Raw genomic sequence first — 15,013 nt, 5'->3', positions numbered from 1 at the left:
AAGTGCTATTTTTCCTCCTCAAAAGCACCACCAAAATGTATATCCTACATTTTAGGCCAAGACGTTGGTGCAACTCCTCTATGGTACCCAATTGGGGGCCCCCACCAATCTTGTCCCCTTGGAATGGAATCATTCCAAATTTCTAGAAGTGGCCCTCCAAGTGCCTCACTGCGTCTCAAATGCTACCCTATGCTTCGAAATGGGCATGATAAACGCTGAGGCCAGAGTGTGGTTGCCCATTCTTAAACTCTGGCTTAAATTATCCCTCAACCCTCAAGGCCTAGCCCCTCTGACCCTACAGGACATTGTTCAATCTTCCTGGAAAAGAGCCGTGTGTCACTCCTGGGCTTTACCTCTCCACTTGCAATGGACCGTGACCAAGCAAGAACAGTCATCAAACAGAGGATAATGGACACTGAGCTCCAGGCTGACCTAGGCAGGGTTCCATCCTTCCTGTCCTTGGAAAGGCTCAGATACTCTGCTTCCCCCACCGCGTACCTGTCACAGCTAGAAATCCCAAGCCACAAAAGGACTTATACCCTCGCCCATTGTCATTCCCTTCTCTCTGCTGTATTGGATGGCAAATACAGAAAGATCTCAATTGCAGAGAGACTTTGTACCCTGTGACACGGAGAAGGTAGAAACCACAGAACATGTCATCTCAGAGACACCATATTACTCCTGTATTGAAAGAGTTACACTGGCTGCCAATACATTTCCGGGCAAAAGGCAAGGTGCTGGTTATTACCTATGAAGCCCTAAACAGCTTGGGCCCTGGGCAATGTTCCCTCCAATTTTTTTCATCTGTGCATGGAATGAGTTTTGTTCTGGGCAGCAACACCAAGGCAGTGTGCACACACATGCAGTCAGAATGAGGTTTTCTTGATTCAACCTGAGCGGGATCTAAAATTAATTGGGTGGACATTGAAAAACGTGTGCACACACACATGTGCATGCCTTAGAGGGAACATGGGCCCTGGGTATTTAAGAGAACATCTTGTTCGTTATGATCCCCACCGCCCATTGAGATCTTCAGGAGAGGTCCATCTGCAGTTGCCACCGACTCAGCTGGTGGTTACTCAAGGATGGCCCTTCTCCGCTGCTGCCCCAAAGTTTTGTAATGCGCTCCCTATTGAATAAGAGCCTACCCATCTCTGACCATTTAAAGAAAATCTTTAAAGACACATCTGTTCACCCAGGCTTTTAATTAAACACTGTTTTAATAGTTTTAACATTGTTATAATTTTAAAAAAATTTAAATTGTTCTGTTTTAATTTTCTGCCGTCATTTATTTTAACTAATGTTTTAGTTTTCTGCTGTCATTTATTGTGATAGTTAATGTTTTAAATATTTGTTGTCATTTATTTTGTTCTGTTGTAAACCACCCAGAGACATTAGTTTTGGGCAGTATAAAAGCATGTCTGCTAAATAAATAAATAAATTAGAAACAATTTAAAATACAATAAAAATGCTAAAACCAAAGTTTTAAAACTCTAAACTAAAAGCCTGAGTAAACAGGTATGTTTTTAGGTCCTTCTTAAAAACATTCAGAGAAGGGGAAACTCCGATTTCCTTAGGAAGCGCATTCCAGAGTCCCGGGCAACTCTAGAAAAGGCCCAGTTCTGACTCATCACCAACCAAGCCTGTGGCAACCACAACCGGACCTCCCCAGATGATCTTAACAGGCAGTGGGGTTGACGAACTGCAAGCATAAAATAAACTATAAGCAAAAAAGAACCTGACCATTTTCCAACTATCTTTCAACATCTATGCTCTAATCTTGCCAGTACCTGAGATATTACACTCTTTACGTTTTTAAACAAGCAGAAGCCTATTCTTCAGGACAGCCATACCACTACGCATAAACATAATGATCACTTCATATTGTTGTATTTCAGTATTATCTTTACAAGCAAATGTATATCAAGCCAAATCTTTCCATATACAGAAGACACGATTAGTTCAGCAAGACATTCAAACTATGAGTATGAAACCTCTGCTTTTGAAGGGTAAAAAAGCATTTTAGTATCACTAATAAATGTGTTCTTTCAAAAAAAGAAGTGTACAGGGAGTCTACAACTTACAAACAGCTTGTGTTCAAAAAGTTTGTTTGTTAGTTGGATGTTCATCGCTTGAACACATATAGTTCTGATGAGCGAGGACTTGTATGTGCGGGCTGGCATTTGTAAGTTGGTGACTTCATTAAATTTAATATTTATACAGCTTTGTTGTAAGTATGGGTCATTTTTAAGTTGAGTGTTTGTAAGTCGAAGAGTGCCTGTATTATCCAAGGCTGCAATCCTATTAATAGGAACCAACACCATTTCAGCTCAGTGGGAGTTCTGAGAAAACCCTGTAGACCACGCCACAATCCCCAGCACTGTGGACCCATACGACCAGGTCAAAGTCCTGTGAGCATGTAATCAAAAGGCAAGAAAACAAAAAAGAACTGGCTGTCAAACAACTATGCATGGGATCAAGCTAGAACACACCACCTAAGCTAATTCCATTCAGCTGCTCAGAAATTAATCTTTGCTCCAAATTAAGACATACAACTGATGATTTAAGAATTGGAGATATAGGACTCTTGGGTCTTGTGAAGAATGTACAAAGGAAAAAAATGGCTTGCACATTTTACTTCATAATTAAAGACAACGTTTTGCAGATAAACAAGAATTCTAGCATCAAAAGTACCCCTTGACTCAAGATGAGCAAGTTACCCTGAATCTAAAACATTCCTAATGTTATCTATAAGAATGCAAAATGCACAGAATCTAATGGCAATTTAAAAACCTAACTGATTTATTGAAACATAAGATTTTTGTGAAGTCCACTTCACTAGATGCATGACATGTTGATAGATACATGTTCATATATATACATGGCTTCAGAGTAAAGATTGTAAAGACCATCTACCACAGTTATATGTAAAACTTAAACGCTTACAAAGTAAGTGACCATTCACAATAGCAATACTTAAATTAGCAGAGCAAAACTAGGAAGATTGTAGCATCAGCTATTACTGCTGCTGTGAATGGATAAGTTACTTTAAAAAAACACCCAATATTCATGTGCAAGGAAATAAAATGTAAAAAGCATGCATATCTTCCAGATGTGGCTGCAAAAAACAAAAACAGGACTTGCAAGAGACCCTTCAAATTGTGATTTCCTATTTATGCCACAAAAACCTGTTATTCCAAAAATGAGTATCTAACTTTTCAGCCCTTCCCCTTAAAAAAAGTGAAACCATAAATATCCCAAAGATGTGGTCAGCATCTCTTTGCTTTGATATTTGAACCAACAATGTTGTGGCAAACCTTGAGGAATTCGTTTGCCAAGTAAGAGCGGAAACCAGGGAAATTCCTTGCATGTATTTCCACACTTCAGAACTCAGGGCAAAAGGAGCTCTGTGTTCATTTTTTCCTGTGCAAACACCTGATGATATGCAACTCTCAAAACTGCCAACCAAACAGCTATCACCAGAGAGAGATGGGATTCCGCAAGGCATACATCACAAATCTATGTGGAAATAAAATTTAAAAAGCTGCACAAAATACACACAAGCAGAACTAAGTTATTCAAAGATTTATACACAAACAGCATGTTCACCAACATCACTTTGTCTGTTCACAGCAATTACCTAGATTAGGTCATATCATAACCTTATCTGATGTGTACTCTGCTCTCAATAGCCACCCCTGCCCTCTAGGAATTGATAAGATAGCCAGCAAAACTCACCCAAATATAACCTTGCTCACCAAGTTCCTCAGATCATCTTGTCTGAACCCCACCAGATTAAAACACACCAAACACCTAGTTTGCATCTCTTCTATCATGGAGCATCTCATTGTCAACTTCAAGTTCATATGCACAGGATGACACTATCTGCTTATGCTTCTAGTCTCAAACTCATAAATAAGACTTACCTTCTTTCAAGACAAACACTAAAGGTGGTGGTGGTGGGGAAACACCCTCACAAGTTACTCCTCCCCTTTCGTCCTACAGCCCCATCTCGCCCATATTCCCCAATGACAATTCAAGGGTCCAGTCAAACCTTAAACATCCCCATTAATGGGTTTTTTTAATGCTTGATCTCAAAAAAGACACCACCACAAAAACCCATGAGAAGCTTTGAACAAATTAGAAAAGCAAGGCAATAGCTGCTGCACTAAGCAAATAAGGGTGCAAGAAGAGAGAAGGCAAGGATCCACCCTCAAGGGTTCCATTAAAAGAGCTTTCTTTCTTTCTTTTTTTTGGGGGGGGGAGACTTTGTATTCCGCGCGCCCCTCCCCCGGTCCCAGGACGAGAAGACTCCAGAATCCAGGGCTCACCAGCACATCATCGCATAACCCCTCAACACACCTGCCTCTGTCCATCTGCCTACCTACCTGTGGGGTGGAGATAAGCGGAGGGGGGAGGAGGGTCCCCCCAAGCCGGCGGCTCCAGGCCCGGAATGGCGGAGGGATCCAGGATCCCGGTTTTCGCTTGAGCCCAGCCCCGAAACGGGCGCGATGAGAGCAGGCAAGGGATGGGGACGAGATAGAGAAGAGCAGGCCCAGCAGCCCCTTCCTGCTTCCCGGGAGGAGAATAAAAAAATGGACAAGAGGCAGGGCGGGGGGGGGACACACAAAAATGCGCGAAACGCGGGGGGTGGTGATGAGAGGGGCCTCCTCGCGCTCGCTCGTTCAGTCTCACGCCACCCGGGGGCGGGGGGAGAAACGAGAGCGCGAGACCCCCACCCCGCGGCCGTCACCTACTCAATCAGTCCCCCCTCCTTTTCCTTCCTTCTCAAGAGCCCCTCAGACTCCGCCTCCTCGACCCAGAAACCCGTGATACTACGAGAGACAGCCGGAGGAGCGTCAACGTCAAGGCGTACGTTGTGGGGGAGAAGCGTGAAGCGTCACAGGCTGCGGGGAAGCTTCCGGCGGAGGGTACGCGTTCCATAGTGACGCAATAAGCGACATAGTGATATCCGGTTCTCTCTACAGCGTTTTCGCCAGTTCACCGTAGAAATAGAAAAAGACTAGAGTGACACACAGCATTCGGTTAATGATTGGAAATCCGACATTGAAACACGACGAACTCAAACGCTTCCTTTGATATTTCAGTTGAAATAAATATCAAATAAAGCTAATAAAGCTTTGCTCTGGATTGTTTTCTGATGGGCCAACAAAGCTACGTACGATTTAAGGACAATGACCACGATTCTCTATTGGGGTGGGGGAGGTGAAGTCATCAACTTGTTAGGTCTAGCATCTCTCTGATAGGAACCAGAGCTACTTTACTTGGCATAGGGAAATAGTGCATAGAGAATGAAAAAGATCAGAGTAACACGTAAGCTAAACTTCCAGATAAGGGTTTATTTACTGTCTCCAACACAGGATTGTTCGTTGTTGGCAACTCTAGGCCTGCAGCCCACCAGAACCACAGAGCACTCTGGTAAGAAAATAAGTTGAAGTTTATGATGATCATCACCTTTATTTAGTTATTAGTTTGATCTCAATCGTAAGCTCTTCCCTTTTGCTGGAAATAAGGAAGAAGTGACATCCCAAAAGGGACAGACAATTTTGGGCTGAAATAAGGGATGTCCTTGTTAACAAGGGACTGTTAGTAACCCTAAACCCAGCTATGGCAATGATTCTTTATGAGCACTCTGAACTTAATTATACATTAGCATTTCCACATGAAATAAGAAGCGTGTCAGAAATAGTAAGGTCTCCTTTCTTTGCTGCTATCTTTTGTTTGAGGGTGGACATGCTGCTGTTCGATCAGATTAGAATCTGGATATCTCCATTGATTTCTATAGGCAACTCTCACTTTCATCCCAGGCAGAATCTGAACCATAATGAAATGCTTCTCTATGGTCTTTAAAAAAAAAAAAATCTCTGTGAATGGAAAACCAGTTCATCTGTAGACTGGAAGAACTGATAGTGACTGTTTTGGTCTTTGACTCAAGGGCCACCTTAGTGCATAACACGAAACTGGAGGTAAATGTTGCAGAGCTTTGAGTTTGTGGTCATCTGAATGCGTGAAGCCGTGGTTTCGTCACCCAACCACGGCTCCTTTTTCACCTCCAAACCTGAATTTGGATCTTTAGTTTGTAGTGAATTTCGCTGCCGGAAACTCGGGTTCCAAAGGCCCATTGTTTTGTCCAAATTCTGCCGCTGCTATAACCTGGGTTTTGTGCTGTAGCTCCTCCTGAAACCATAGAGAGGACAGCTCAGAGCATCCTAGAAATGGATCAGCTCTGTGCTGGCTGCATTTCTCTCTGGCTGCCTCTTGGAGATATTGCCCCACCCTCCACCATCTCTGCACTCCTCCTGCAGGTGCTAGGCAACAGAAATGTTATGTCCCTAGAGTCAATTCTTTTAATGGGAAAGAACCACACCAGAGAAAGCCCACTTTCTCCTGCATCCCCTAGGCCCTTTTATCCATCCGCACAAGAAGGCTGAGATGACGAGGACAGCAAGAGAGGTCTCCAGCAATTCAGGACTGCAGAAATATGTGCACAAACACATGAAGCAGTATTAACACCAGAAATTGCACGACTACATTGTTAATCCACTAAGGACACACGTGCCAGGCCAAGCCGTAGGAGTGATACCACGGCGCTTCAAATAAATACTAATGTGCCGACCCCATGCACAGCAGGGGTCTCATCAGTGCTGCATCTGGAATAAACCTGCGGAAACACTGGTTGTGGGAACCTTCTTGTGGTCCATTCATATACAGAGACAACACGTAGCCCCACAAATCTGGTGGTATCTGTTTCTCTCCATTGGATTGGATTTCTTGATCAATCTGCATGTTGATCAACACACCTAGGCATGTTGCCAGACATATAGGATGTTCACTTAGAATTGCCATACAAAATGTTCTGACAGCTTCCATCCGGGGAGGGAGAAGGGACACATGTGCAAGGAACCCTTCCATTAGTAACACAGCTGATCTAGCATGGCTGCCCAGCAAGGCATCCTTTCAAAGGTGTTGTGTGTCCTGTCCGGTTGGGCAGCAGGGCATTGATTGCCCTTGATGCCTGGGCATTATCTGAATGTTTAAGGTTCCCATGGACGGTGCTGCCCCCTCCAACTGTATGGAGGGGTTCCTTCTATCATGTGTGTTTATATCTATCTATAGATATGAATGAATGGAACAACCCTAAATTTGGGTTAAAAGAAAGCCCCTGATTTTTCCAGTGGTCCTGTTCTCTCTCTCTCTCTCTTTTTACCGGTTTGTAAGGGAAGCGAGGCCTAGCTCCTTCTCCTGGGGTACAAGCATGCAGGCTTGGCCATACCTAATGAGTGGAACCATCAAATTAGACAAAGGGAACAAGCTTGAGAGTCCTGTGTGATTATAACATGTGCAATAGATGCTTATTCCCTTCTCCCAAGAACTGCTGTCTCATGAGAGTGCCCGGCCCTGGAGACAAGCATGTGGGCCAAAGGGCAGCTGCTGTGCAGCCCGGTTGCTAGATCCATGCAAGACTCAGAGAAGGGAACTCCAGCGACACCTTTGCCAGTCCTGGCAACTGCCGCAAGCCAATAGTCCAAGTGCTCCCACTGAATTTGGTTTCCGCTCAACACATATCCATGTTTTGGGTTTTTTTGTTTTTGCCATGCATGGCCACCTGGCTTGCCAGGGATTGCTCTAATCCACGGGTGCCCTGCCCTGGCAGATTTGCATACATCACAACACTGGTCCCAGCCCGGCCTGTTTTGCAGTGGACTTTAGAGCCATCTTCAGTCTTTCCCAACTCTGCCTACTTGAAACCACTCGGACACATGAAGTGGACCAAACACCCGAGAAATATGGAAGGGTTGAGTGGAAAGGGGAAGGTATGGCGTATGAGTTCCTTTATTAACCAAAGATCCTGGAAGCCCCACATCAACAGGGTCCACTATAGTTGGATGGCCTACCTCATGAGAGTGCAATCCAATGGAGAGCTGAAGCACATGGTCGCTCTACTTTTTTTTGGTGGACTAGTCCACTCATGAGGGGGCTCATCCTTGGCTGGCAAGCCAGCACAGGGGCAAGAGTGTGATGGGGCTTCCTGGACGGCTTGGCCCAAGTCCCCTGCCCAGAGTAACAGAAAACTAGCACCCCTAGCCATTCCCGGGTATCAATAACTGCTTGTGCGAGACTGTATAGCAAGGGTGCACTACTCCAGTGGGCCAGAATCAACCATGACTTAGTGTGGGGGGGCCAAGGTCCATTTTTCAGCACATAATTATATTCAAATTAATTAACAATATTAATGAAAGCAAATATTAGCTAGTTGTGGGGGGAAAACCCACCCACATACACACACTTTTAACCAAGGATACTGACTGGAGAACAGGTCCTCTCCCTGCTCAGTCAACAGGGCACCTGGAATGCATGCCAGCCCCAAATAAATACCAAATTCTCTCCTCCCTAAATTGATACTCCCTCAGGGGAGTAACAGCAGGAGGGAGAGCATGCCTTCAACTCCTGCCTGTAAGCTTCTAGCGGCATCTGGTGGGCCACTGTGTAAACAGGATGCTGGACTAGATGGGCCTTGGGCCTGATCCAGCAGGGCTGTTCTTATGATGTTGCTTTCTGGCTGCAGTCCTAAGCATGCTTAATTGGGAGTAAGCCTTACTGGGTACACTGTGGGACATATTTCTGAGTAAACTTGTATAAGATGGTGTTGTAAGGCAATTTCCAGAGAGGATGCCCCCATACTTGGAGAAGAAAAAACAAGTCAAAAGCATGGCTCCTGCTGTTGCTGCAGGATATTTCTAGCTGGGGGCTAGCAAAAAAAAATCCTTGTGGGCCAAATCTAGCCCCTGGGCCTTATGTTGTGCATGCCTGCTATATAGCTACAGAATAGTGGTGTGTGAACATGTTTGACCGTTCAGGGTCGAACCGAACCAGCCTGTTCAGTCCACGTTTGGACCAAACCCCACTGGGGTTTCACAATCCCTCCACCCACCCAAGAGTATTTTTTAATCACTTATCCCCTCTGGGGGACTTTCTCTAGATGGCTGGGAGGGAGTTCCCCCACTGGCCTCCTTACCACACTAACTGGCTGTTTGGCCATTTCAGGCCGAAGAGCTGGCTGAACGACTGGTTAGAGTGGCAAGGAGGCCAGCGGGAGAAGGGGAAACCCCCGTGCCCACCTGCATCGAACCAAAACTGGGTGGGGGGGATGTTCAAGGGGGTGCAGGACTGAAGTGGCCCAGTCAGAGTCTGGTTCGGACTCGAACTGAACCAGGCCAGCCAGTTCCGTGCATACCCCCTATCAAAGAACTCTTGCAAGGGCATTGGTGCAAGAAATGTGAGGAAAGGATTAAAATGTCTTTTCCCTGCCCAAGGTGGGCAATTGATGCCAAAAAGGCATGATCATGCTGGGAACACCCCCCTCAAAGATCATGGCCAACGGTTGCCACGGTTGCCACTCCTGATGATGCCTTGCCTACAATCTGGCAACGTGAGCGATATGGAGCTTGCTGAGATGGAGCCTTGGCGGACCAGAAAAAGGTTGGGGTTCCTCTGCCCAGAAGCCAGGGTTTGGAAAACCTCCATCAAACAATAGTCTGTGGGATGATTCCCTATGATTCTAGTCTGGTAATGTCTTTATTAGAACCAATCAAAATGACACAAAGTTGTGAGCCGCAAGCTGTCAAGTTCTCATTGGACTGTATGTTAAGCTAAATAATAATTAATTTTTGAGAATTCATCTGCTGAGGATAGGGCTGCCAGTCCTCCAGTATTGGCTTGGGGTTTCCAATTATCAGTGTCTATCTCCAGGTGGTTACTGAAATCAATCCTGGAGATTTTAATGGGTTGATATTGCTGTGAAAACTGATCACATTTTCCAAGACAGCCACAATGAGGAAGATTTTAATTCATCACAGTGGCTGTGCTACACACCACAATGCTAGCTTGGTAAACTAAGCTGTGCAGATAGCACTAATTCCCTGTAGGAAGTGGCCAACACAGAGACCAACTCACCACATCTGGAATAAGGAAGCTCTACCACCATTTCTCCCTTGAATAAAAAAAATCTATTTTAAAAATGGTATTGTGCAACAGAATATCTTGTCTTTAGAAGCTCTGGCATGCATGCTTATGACAGTAATGTGTAATCACTCCAAGGCTAGGATAGTAAGCTGTGGAACATGCATGCTTTGCTGATACAACCTACTATGCACCACCTGCTCTTTCACAGGTGGAGTCTAGGACTATCATAAAATTCTAAGAGTGGGAGTCATAATGAGAGCCATAATGAGCCATAAGAACCAGCATGGTGTAGTGGTTAGAGTGCTGGACTAGGACCGGGGAGACCCGAGTTCAAATCCCCATTCAGCCATGATGCTTGCTAGGTGACTCTGGGCCAGTCACTTCTCTCTCAGCCTAACCTACTTCACAGGGTTGTTGTGAGGAGAAACATAAGTATGTAGTACATCGCTCTGGGCTCCTTGGAGGAAGAGTGGGATATAAAATGTAAAATAATAATAGTAATAATAATGGGACATTTTCTCTTTTATAAAAGAAAACTAGAAACAGTAAGTGTAGACAAGTGTTTGTTCCTGACATTTTGTTGGTGAGTTTTCCTAGAACTATTATTATAAAAACAATATATATATATATATATAGCTTTTAATCAAAGTGAGATACGCAGAATTCCTTAAGATTGCTGTCAGTAAGAAGCCACATTCCTCCACTGATGAGGTGGAAGGGGATCAACCCCAATTACTTTGATTTACAGCTTTGACAAAGATTTCCCAGAAAGCATCATCCTAAGTGCTTTGGAATTCTCTCCTTCTGGAGGAGGTGGCCAGCTGTTATGATCTGTGAGAAAGAACAGAATAAAATTTAAGTTATCTTGAGAAGTAAGCAACTGCTTTATTCTTATCCGAACCTGGCCAATCCTAAATCTTGAGCAATAAGTCTCTTACAGGTAGGAGAGAACATTTCCTTTGAGGAATCTGATGTGCTCTGTAACCATTTTTTCTAATTAAAAAAAACCTGCTGTCAAAATTACAGTAATGTTATATTTCTGTGTGCAGATAAATTGCAGTGCCTTTTTGTGCCCGCCTCCTCTCAATTTAGAACAGACTGGCAAAAACTGGTAAAGAGACATTATCTGAGTAGATACGAGTGAGCAACTGGAAAGACGGAAACCAGGAACTACAAGGATAGCCAGGGAAGCTTGGAAGGACCCAGAAATTCTAGTCTACATTCCTTTGCTCTCTGAGGTATCACACACAAACTACTGTGCTTCTTCAGTTTCTACAAAAATAGACATGTTTGTGTGCTGCTATGCAGACAAGCAAGAGGGCTCCACTATCTTAAGCAGTTTTTTTGCTGTGTCTGCTGCTTGCATGAGGAGGACATGTAATTTGTATCCTGTGGTTGGTTTGTTGTACAAATTTCATTTCTCTTTAAGAGAAATGGGTCTGGCATGGGTAGGTTTTTAGGTGATTTTACACTACACACAAAATTCCATTCTCCTAGACATCTTGTAAATGTTATAACGTTGCAAAATATAAAATCCTGGAAATTTCAACATCTACACGCCTTTCCAAAAAACAGTGCTTAAAACTTGAGAGTTATGGGTGCTCAAGTGCCAATATAGCATTTATTAAGAAAACATGAAGAGTTCAAGTTGGCAATGCTAGAAGAAAATACGTATGGAATATATGCAATCCTTTTGCGGCCCTCAAGCTCTTAAATGAAATGGGATTAAGGTGGATACAGTCTTTGAGCCTGACTGGTTATTGTAGTACAGCCATAAGCTCTAGAAAGCCTTCTTCCAAAGAAAGCAAGCACAGTGCCCCAGAGAAGCAACTTCCATGCCTGTTTCTATATTCCATGGGTTCCCAAAAGTTTCCTTTATGTGGACAACTTAATGATTATCAAAAGCTTTTGCGGACCTCCACATAAGCAAACTGCATAGCCTAAGGCTCATAGGAGTCAAACATATCAAGGGGCAGTGGCGTAATGAGGTCAGCAGGTCTACAGCGGACAGACTGCTTCTGTCTGAGGCTCTCTCAGATTTTAGTTACAGGTAAAAATACTCAGTAGGTTACAAGTAGAGTTCAAAAAGCTCCCCAGATGATGTTGGGGTGGCACATTTTAAAAACCGTGGTTACCCAGTTGCAAGGAACAGGTGTGTAGGAAAATACAAAAGCACCTTTAAATGCTTATAGGGTCTTTTGCAACACCCTGGCTGGATGGGCTAAGGCTAGTGTTTCTTAGTTACATCATAGGTAAACAGTAATAGACCAGTATAAGGGATATACAAAACACACACAAAATTAACTGACATTCTAACACACAGTCTGACTAAACAGACTTTTCCCTAGGCTACGCTTCCCGAAGCCAAAGTCCTGGCTTGCTTTTTCTTGAACTCATCAACCTTTGGTAGAAGATTCAAGCTTCCTGCCTTCCTGGGCAAGCAGAAGGGGCATTGTCCTGCAGCCAGTCCTCATGAGCACAGGTCATCCTCTCTGCACTCCCAGCCTGCTTCTCCTAACAAAGAGACTCCTCTTCCTCCCAATGGCTCTCCAGGTCCCACCCATCTGGTATGCTGATTGGCTGAGACCTGGAGTTCACCAGCCTGTCAGTCAGGACAGGGTTCACTTCCAGTTAACTCTTTAGTGGAGGAGTGGCTGATCACTATAAAGGCCCTGTGTTCAAATAATGATCATGGCTTCCCCCACATCCAAATCTTTTCATGGCACTATTAGGCGCCGAGAATTTTTTTTGCATTTTACACAATCACTACAGACTTGCTACCACTACTGCCATTACCACCCACAGCAGTCTCCACTAACCTCTTCCTCTAGAATTTCCTGATGAGGCTGGAGGCAGGCAGAGCTGTGCAGATGTGTATTGGACACGGTGGCTGCTCCGGCACCACACTCCGACCACTCGAGCTGCTGTAGTGCCAGCAGCAGATGAACTAAACAGCGTGTCTGGTGTTCAAAAAGCCAGCCAGGAAATGATGCATGTGCACCAGCCACCATTTCCCAGATGGCTATTCACACGTGCGGTATGCTGTTTGGTTTCTCTACCACCATCGCCGGCAGCAGGGGCTGAAGGCATCAGCGTCAGCTCATGGGGTCGGAGTGTGGCACTGGAGCAGCTGCCTTGCTCAATGCGTGTCTGCACAGTTCTGCCTGCCATTCTTTTAGAATCCCCACAGACCATCTGCAGTAGTCTTGCAGACTGCCAGTGGCCTGCTGACCACAGGCTGAGAATCACTGCCATATTCTATCTACATGGCAGAGTAGCTGCTTTGCTAAAGCACTAGTCCCTTGTCCTTCAGATCTTTTGTTAAGATATCTTGAGCCTAACTGGCCATTATAGAAGTATTCTTTAAAAAATGGTATTTTTTACCTGGAACTTTCCAGGGACTACTATATAGGTCTTGTCCACCACCAACCTTCACAGTTTCTCCAGTTATAAAGGAGGCAGCTGGAGAGAGCAGGAAACACACCAAGGGAGACACCTTACAAACAACCAAGACACTTATTATGACATGAGTTCAAAGCATGTTACAAATGATTATCTATTTAACAATAATTACTGACTGACTACAGATAGTTTCTGACCAATATGCCACAGTGGACACAATAACGTGCTGCATAGTAAGTAAATAGAAATTTGATGGACTCCACAGCTTGGCATTTTACTGCCCAAGAATAATAATCGTTTCAGTTTTTCTCTGATTTGGAAACATCAGCAGAACTATTTACTGTAATGACACAAAAGTTAACTTTGAATTAATGTGAAAAACTGCATTCAATCAACACATTTATCCTACAGTGGTGGCTATTACCACGGAATGAAACATCTCTACAATCTGAGTGCTATGAGATGGGCATCTATTAGGTTTATGCTGTGCCAGGCACACAGCTTGCCCTTTAAAATCATACTACTAGCCACAATTTCATTACTAGATTACCTTTAGAGGTATGCATAAAGAGAACTGCAGATCTTTGCCCCATTATGTGGTGGCACATAAGCCACCAGCATATCCATGCATGATTCTTTTTCTGGCCTTTAAGTGTAGAAGGTCTGTCCTAATTAATGTAATTGTCAAACTTTCTTTCACACCTTGATTCAAATTTCATAGGCATGTAGTTGGGATTGAACATGTCCTCTGGCTGGTTCTAACCCCAAAATATATCCCAATAAGGATAGTTTGCCCACACTTTATGCCTCTGTCATAGTGCAGACTTTGCCAGACACTTGCACCAGACCTATCTGAACCAACCGTAGGAAAATAAAATTTGCACAAAGAAAGGCTACTCCCTAGTAGTACGCATGTCTCCATGAAATACAGCTGATGTTAATCACACTGGAATTTGTTATGAATGGTCCTTGGGAAATAAAAGTATAGAACTGCAATATCCACAGCTCTTTTTCCTCCTTTAAAACTTAGTTGATAGCAGCTGTTTATTTTATTTATTTATTGTTAAATTTATATACCACCTTTCATTAAAACAATCCCAAGGTGGTTCACATAGAAAAATTAACACAAAACTAAAAAATACACAATTAAAATATCAAGCTAAAATATAAAAACATGAATCTGACTAAAAAGATTTAATACACAAGCGTAAAATAACCATACAAAATAAAATATACAAAGAAGCAGCTACCTTCCCTATTATAGATAGCATATAACAACCTAGTATCCTTAATTCACAACATGCTATGGGACAGCAGGTAAAGGCTTATCTTTTTATAGAGTATAGTGTTTGCAATAAAAAATACTGTATTTTTACTCTTTCTCTCTTTCTCTCTCTCTCACACACACACACACACATACCATAGCCAGACTTCAAACTGTCCCATTTCACAATACAAAAACCAAACCAAATTCAAGTTTAGCAAATTATTTGTTTAATTGTAAGAAAGCCAATATGTACATCAGTTCATGTGTTCTTCAGCAGAGAAGCCACCCACAATATCACTAATAGTCGTATGATATTTCTTCGTAAGTGTGTTTTCATAGTTATTTGCACATGATTACATA

At 43.5% G+C, this 15,013-nt stretch overlaps 3 protein-coding genes across 7 annotated transcripts in view; 1 reads left to right on the top strand and 2 right to left on the bottom strand.

Moving 5' to 3' along the window:
- Positions 1–4,942, bottom strand: part of MAP3K2 (mitogen-activated protein kinase kinase kinase 2) — a 56,431-nt gene extending 51,489 nt beyond the window's left edge. Inside the window, exon 1 of one of the 3 annotated variants that reach the window (XM_053297668.1) lies at positions 4,877–4,942. The gene's annotated coding sequence lies outside the window, so the exon portion shown is untranslated. The other 2 variants (XM_053297642.1, XM_053297658.1) reach the window with 2 other exon arrangements.
- A 314-nt stretch (positions 4,943–5,256) lies between these two features.
- The window catches only part of TMEM169 (transmembrane protein 169), a 60,222-nt gene continuing 50,465 nt past the window's right edge, over positions 5,257–15,013 (top strand). Inside the window, exon 1 of the mRNA XM_053299998.1 lies at positions 5,257–5,439. The gene's annotated coding sequence lies outside the window, so the exon portion shown is untranslated. The remainder of the gene's footprint in view (positions 5,440–15,013) is intronic.
- The window catches only part of PECR (peroxisomal trans-2-enoyl-CoA reductase), a 33,355-nt gene continuing 28,830 nt past the window's right edge, over positions 10,489–15,013 (bottom strand). For 2 of the 3 annotated variants that reach the window (XM_053299961.1, XM_053299962.1), the window contains exons 7-8: positions 13,369–13,480; positions 10,489–10,815 (exon numbers count right to left, since the gene is read on the bottom strand). In XM_053299961.1, coding sequence (XP_053155936.1) covers positions 10,727–10,815; positions 13,369–13,480 — 201 coding nt within the window. In that variant the 3' untranslated portion in view covers positions 10,489–10,726. The remainder of the gene's footprint in view (positions 10,816–13,368; positions 13,481–15,013) is intronic. The other variant, XR_008317026.1, reaches the window with a different exon arrangement.

The sequence above is a fragment of the Hemicordylus capensis genome, chromosome 1 (genome assembly GCF_027244095.1).
Source record: "Hemicordylus capensis ecotype Gifberg chromosome 1, rHemCap1.1.pri, whole genome shotgun sequence".
NCBI classification, from domain to species: Eukaryota; Metazoa; Chordata; class Lepidosauria; order Squamata; family Cordylidae; genus Hemicordylus; species Hemicordylus capensis.
The sequence above is the reverse complement of the archived record's forward strand: the minus strand, read 5'-3'. Positions and strand labels throughout refer to the sequence as shown.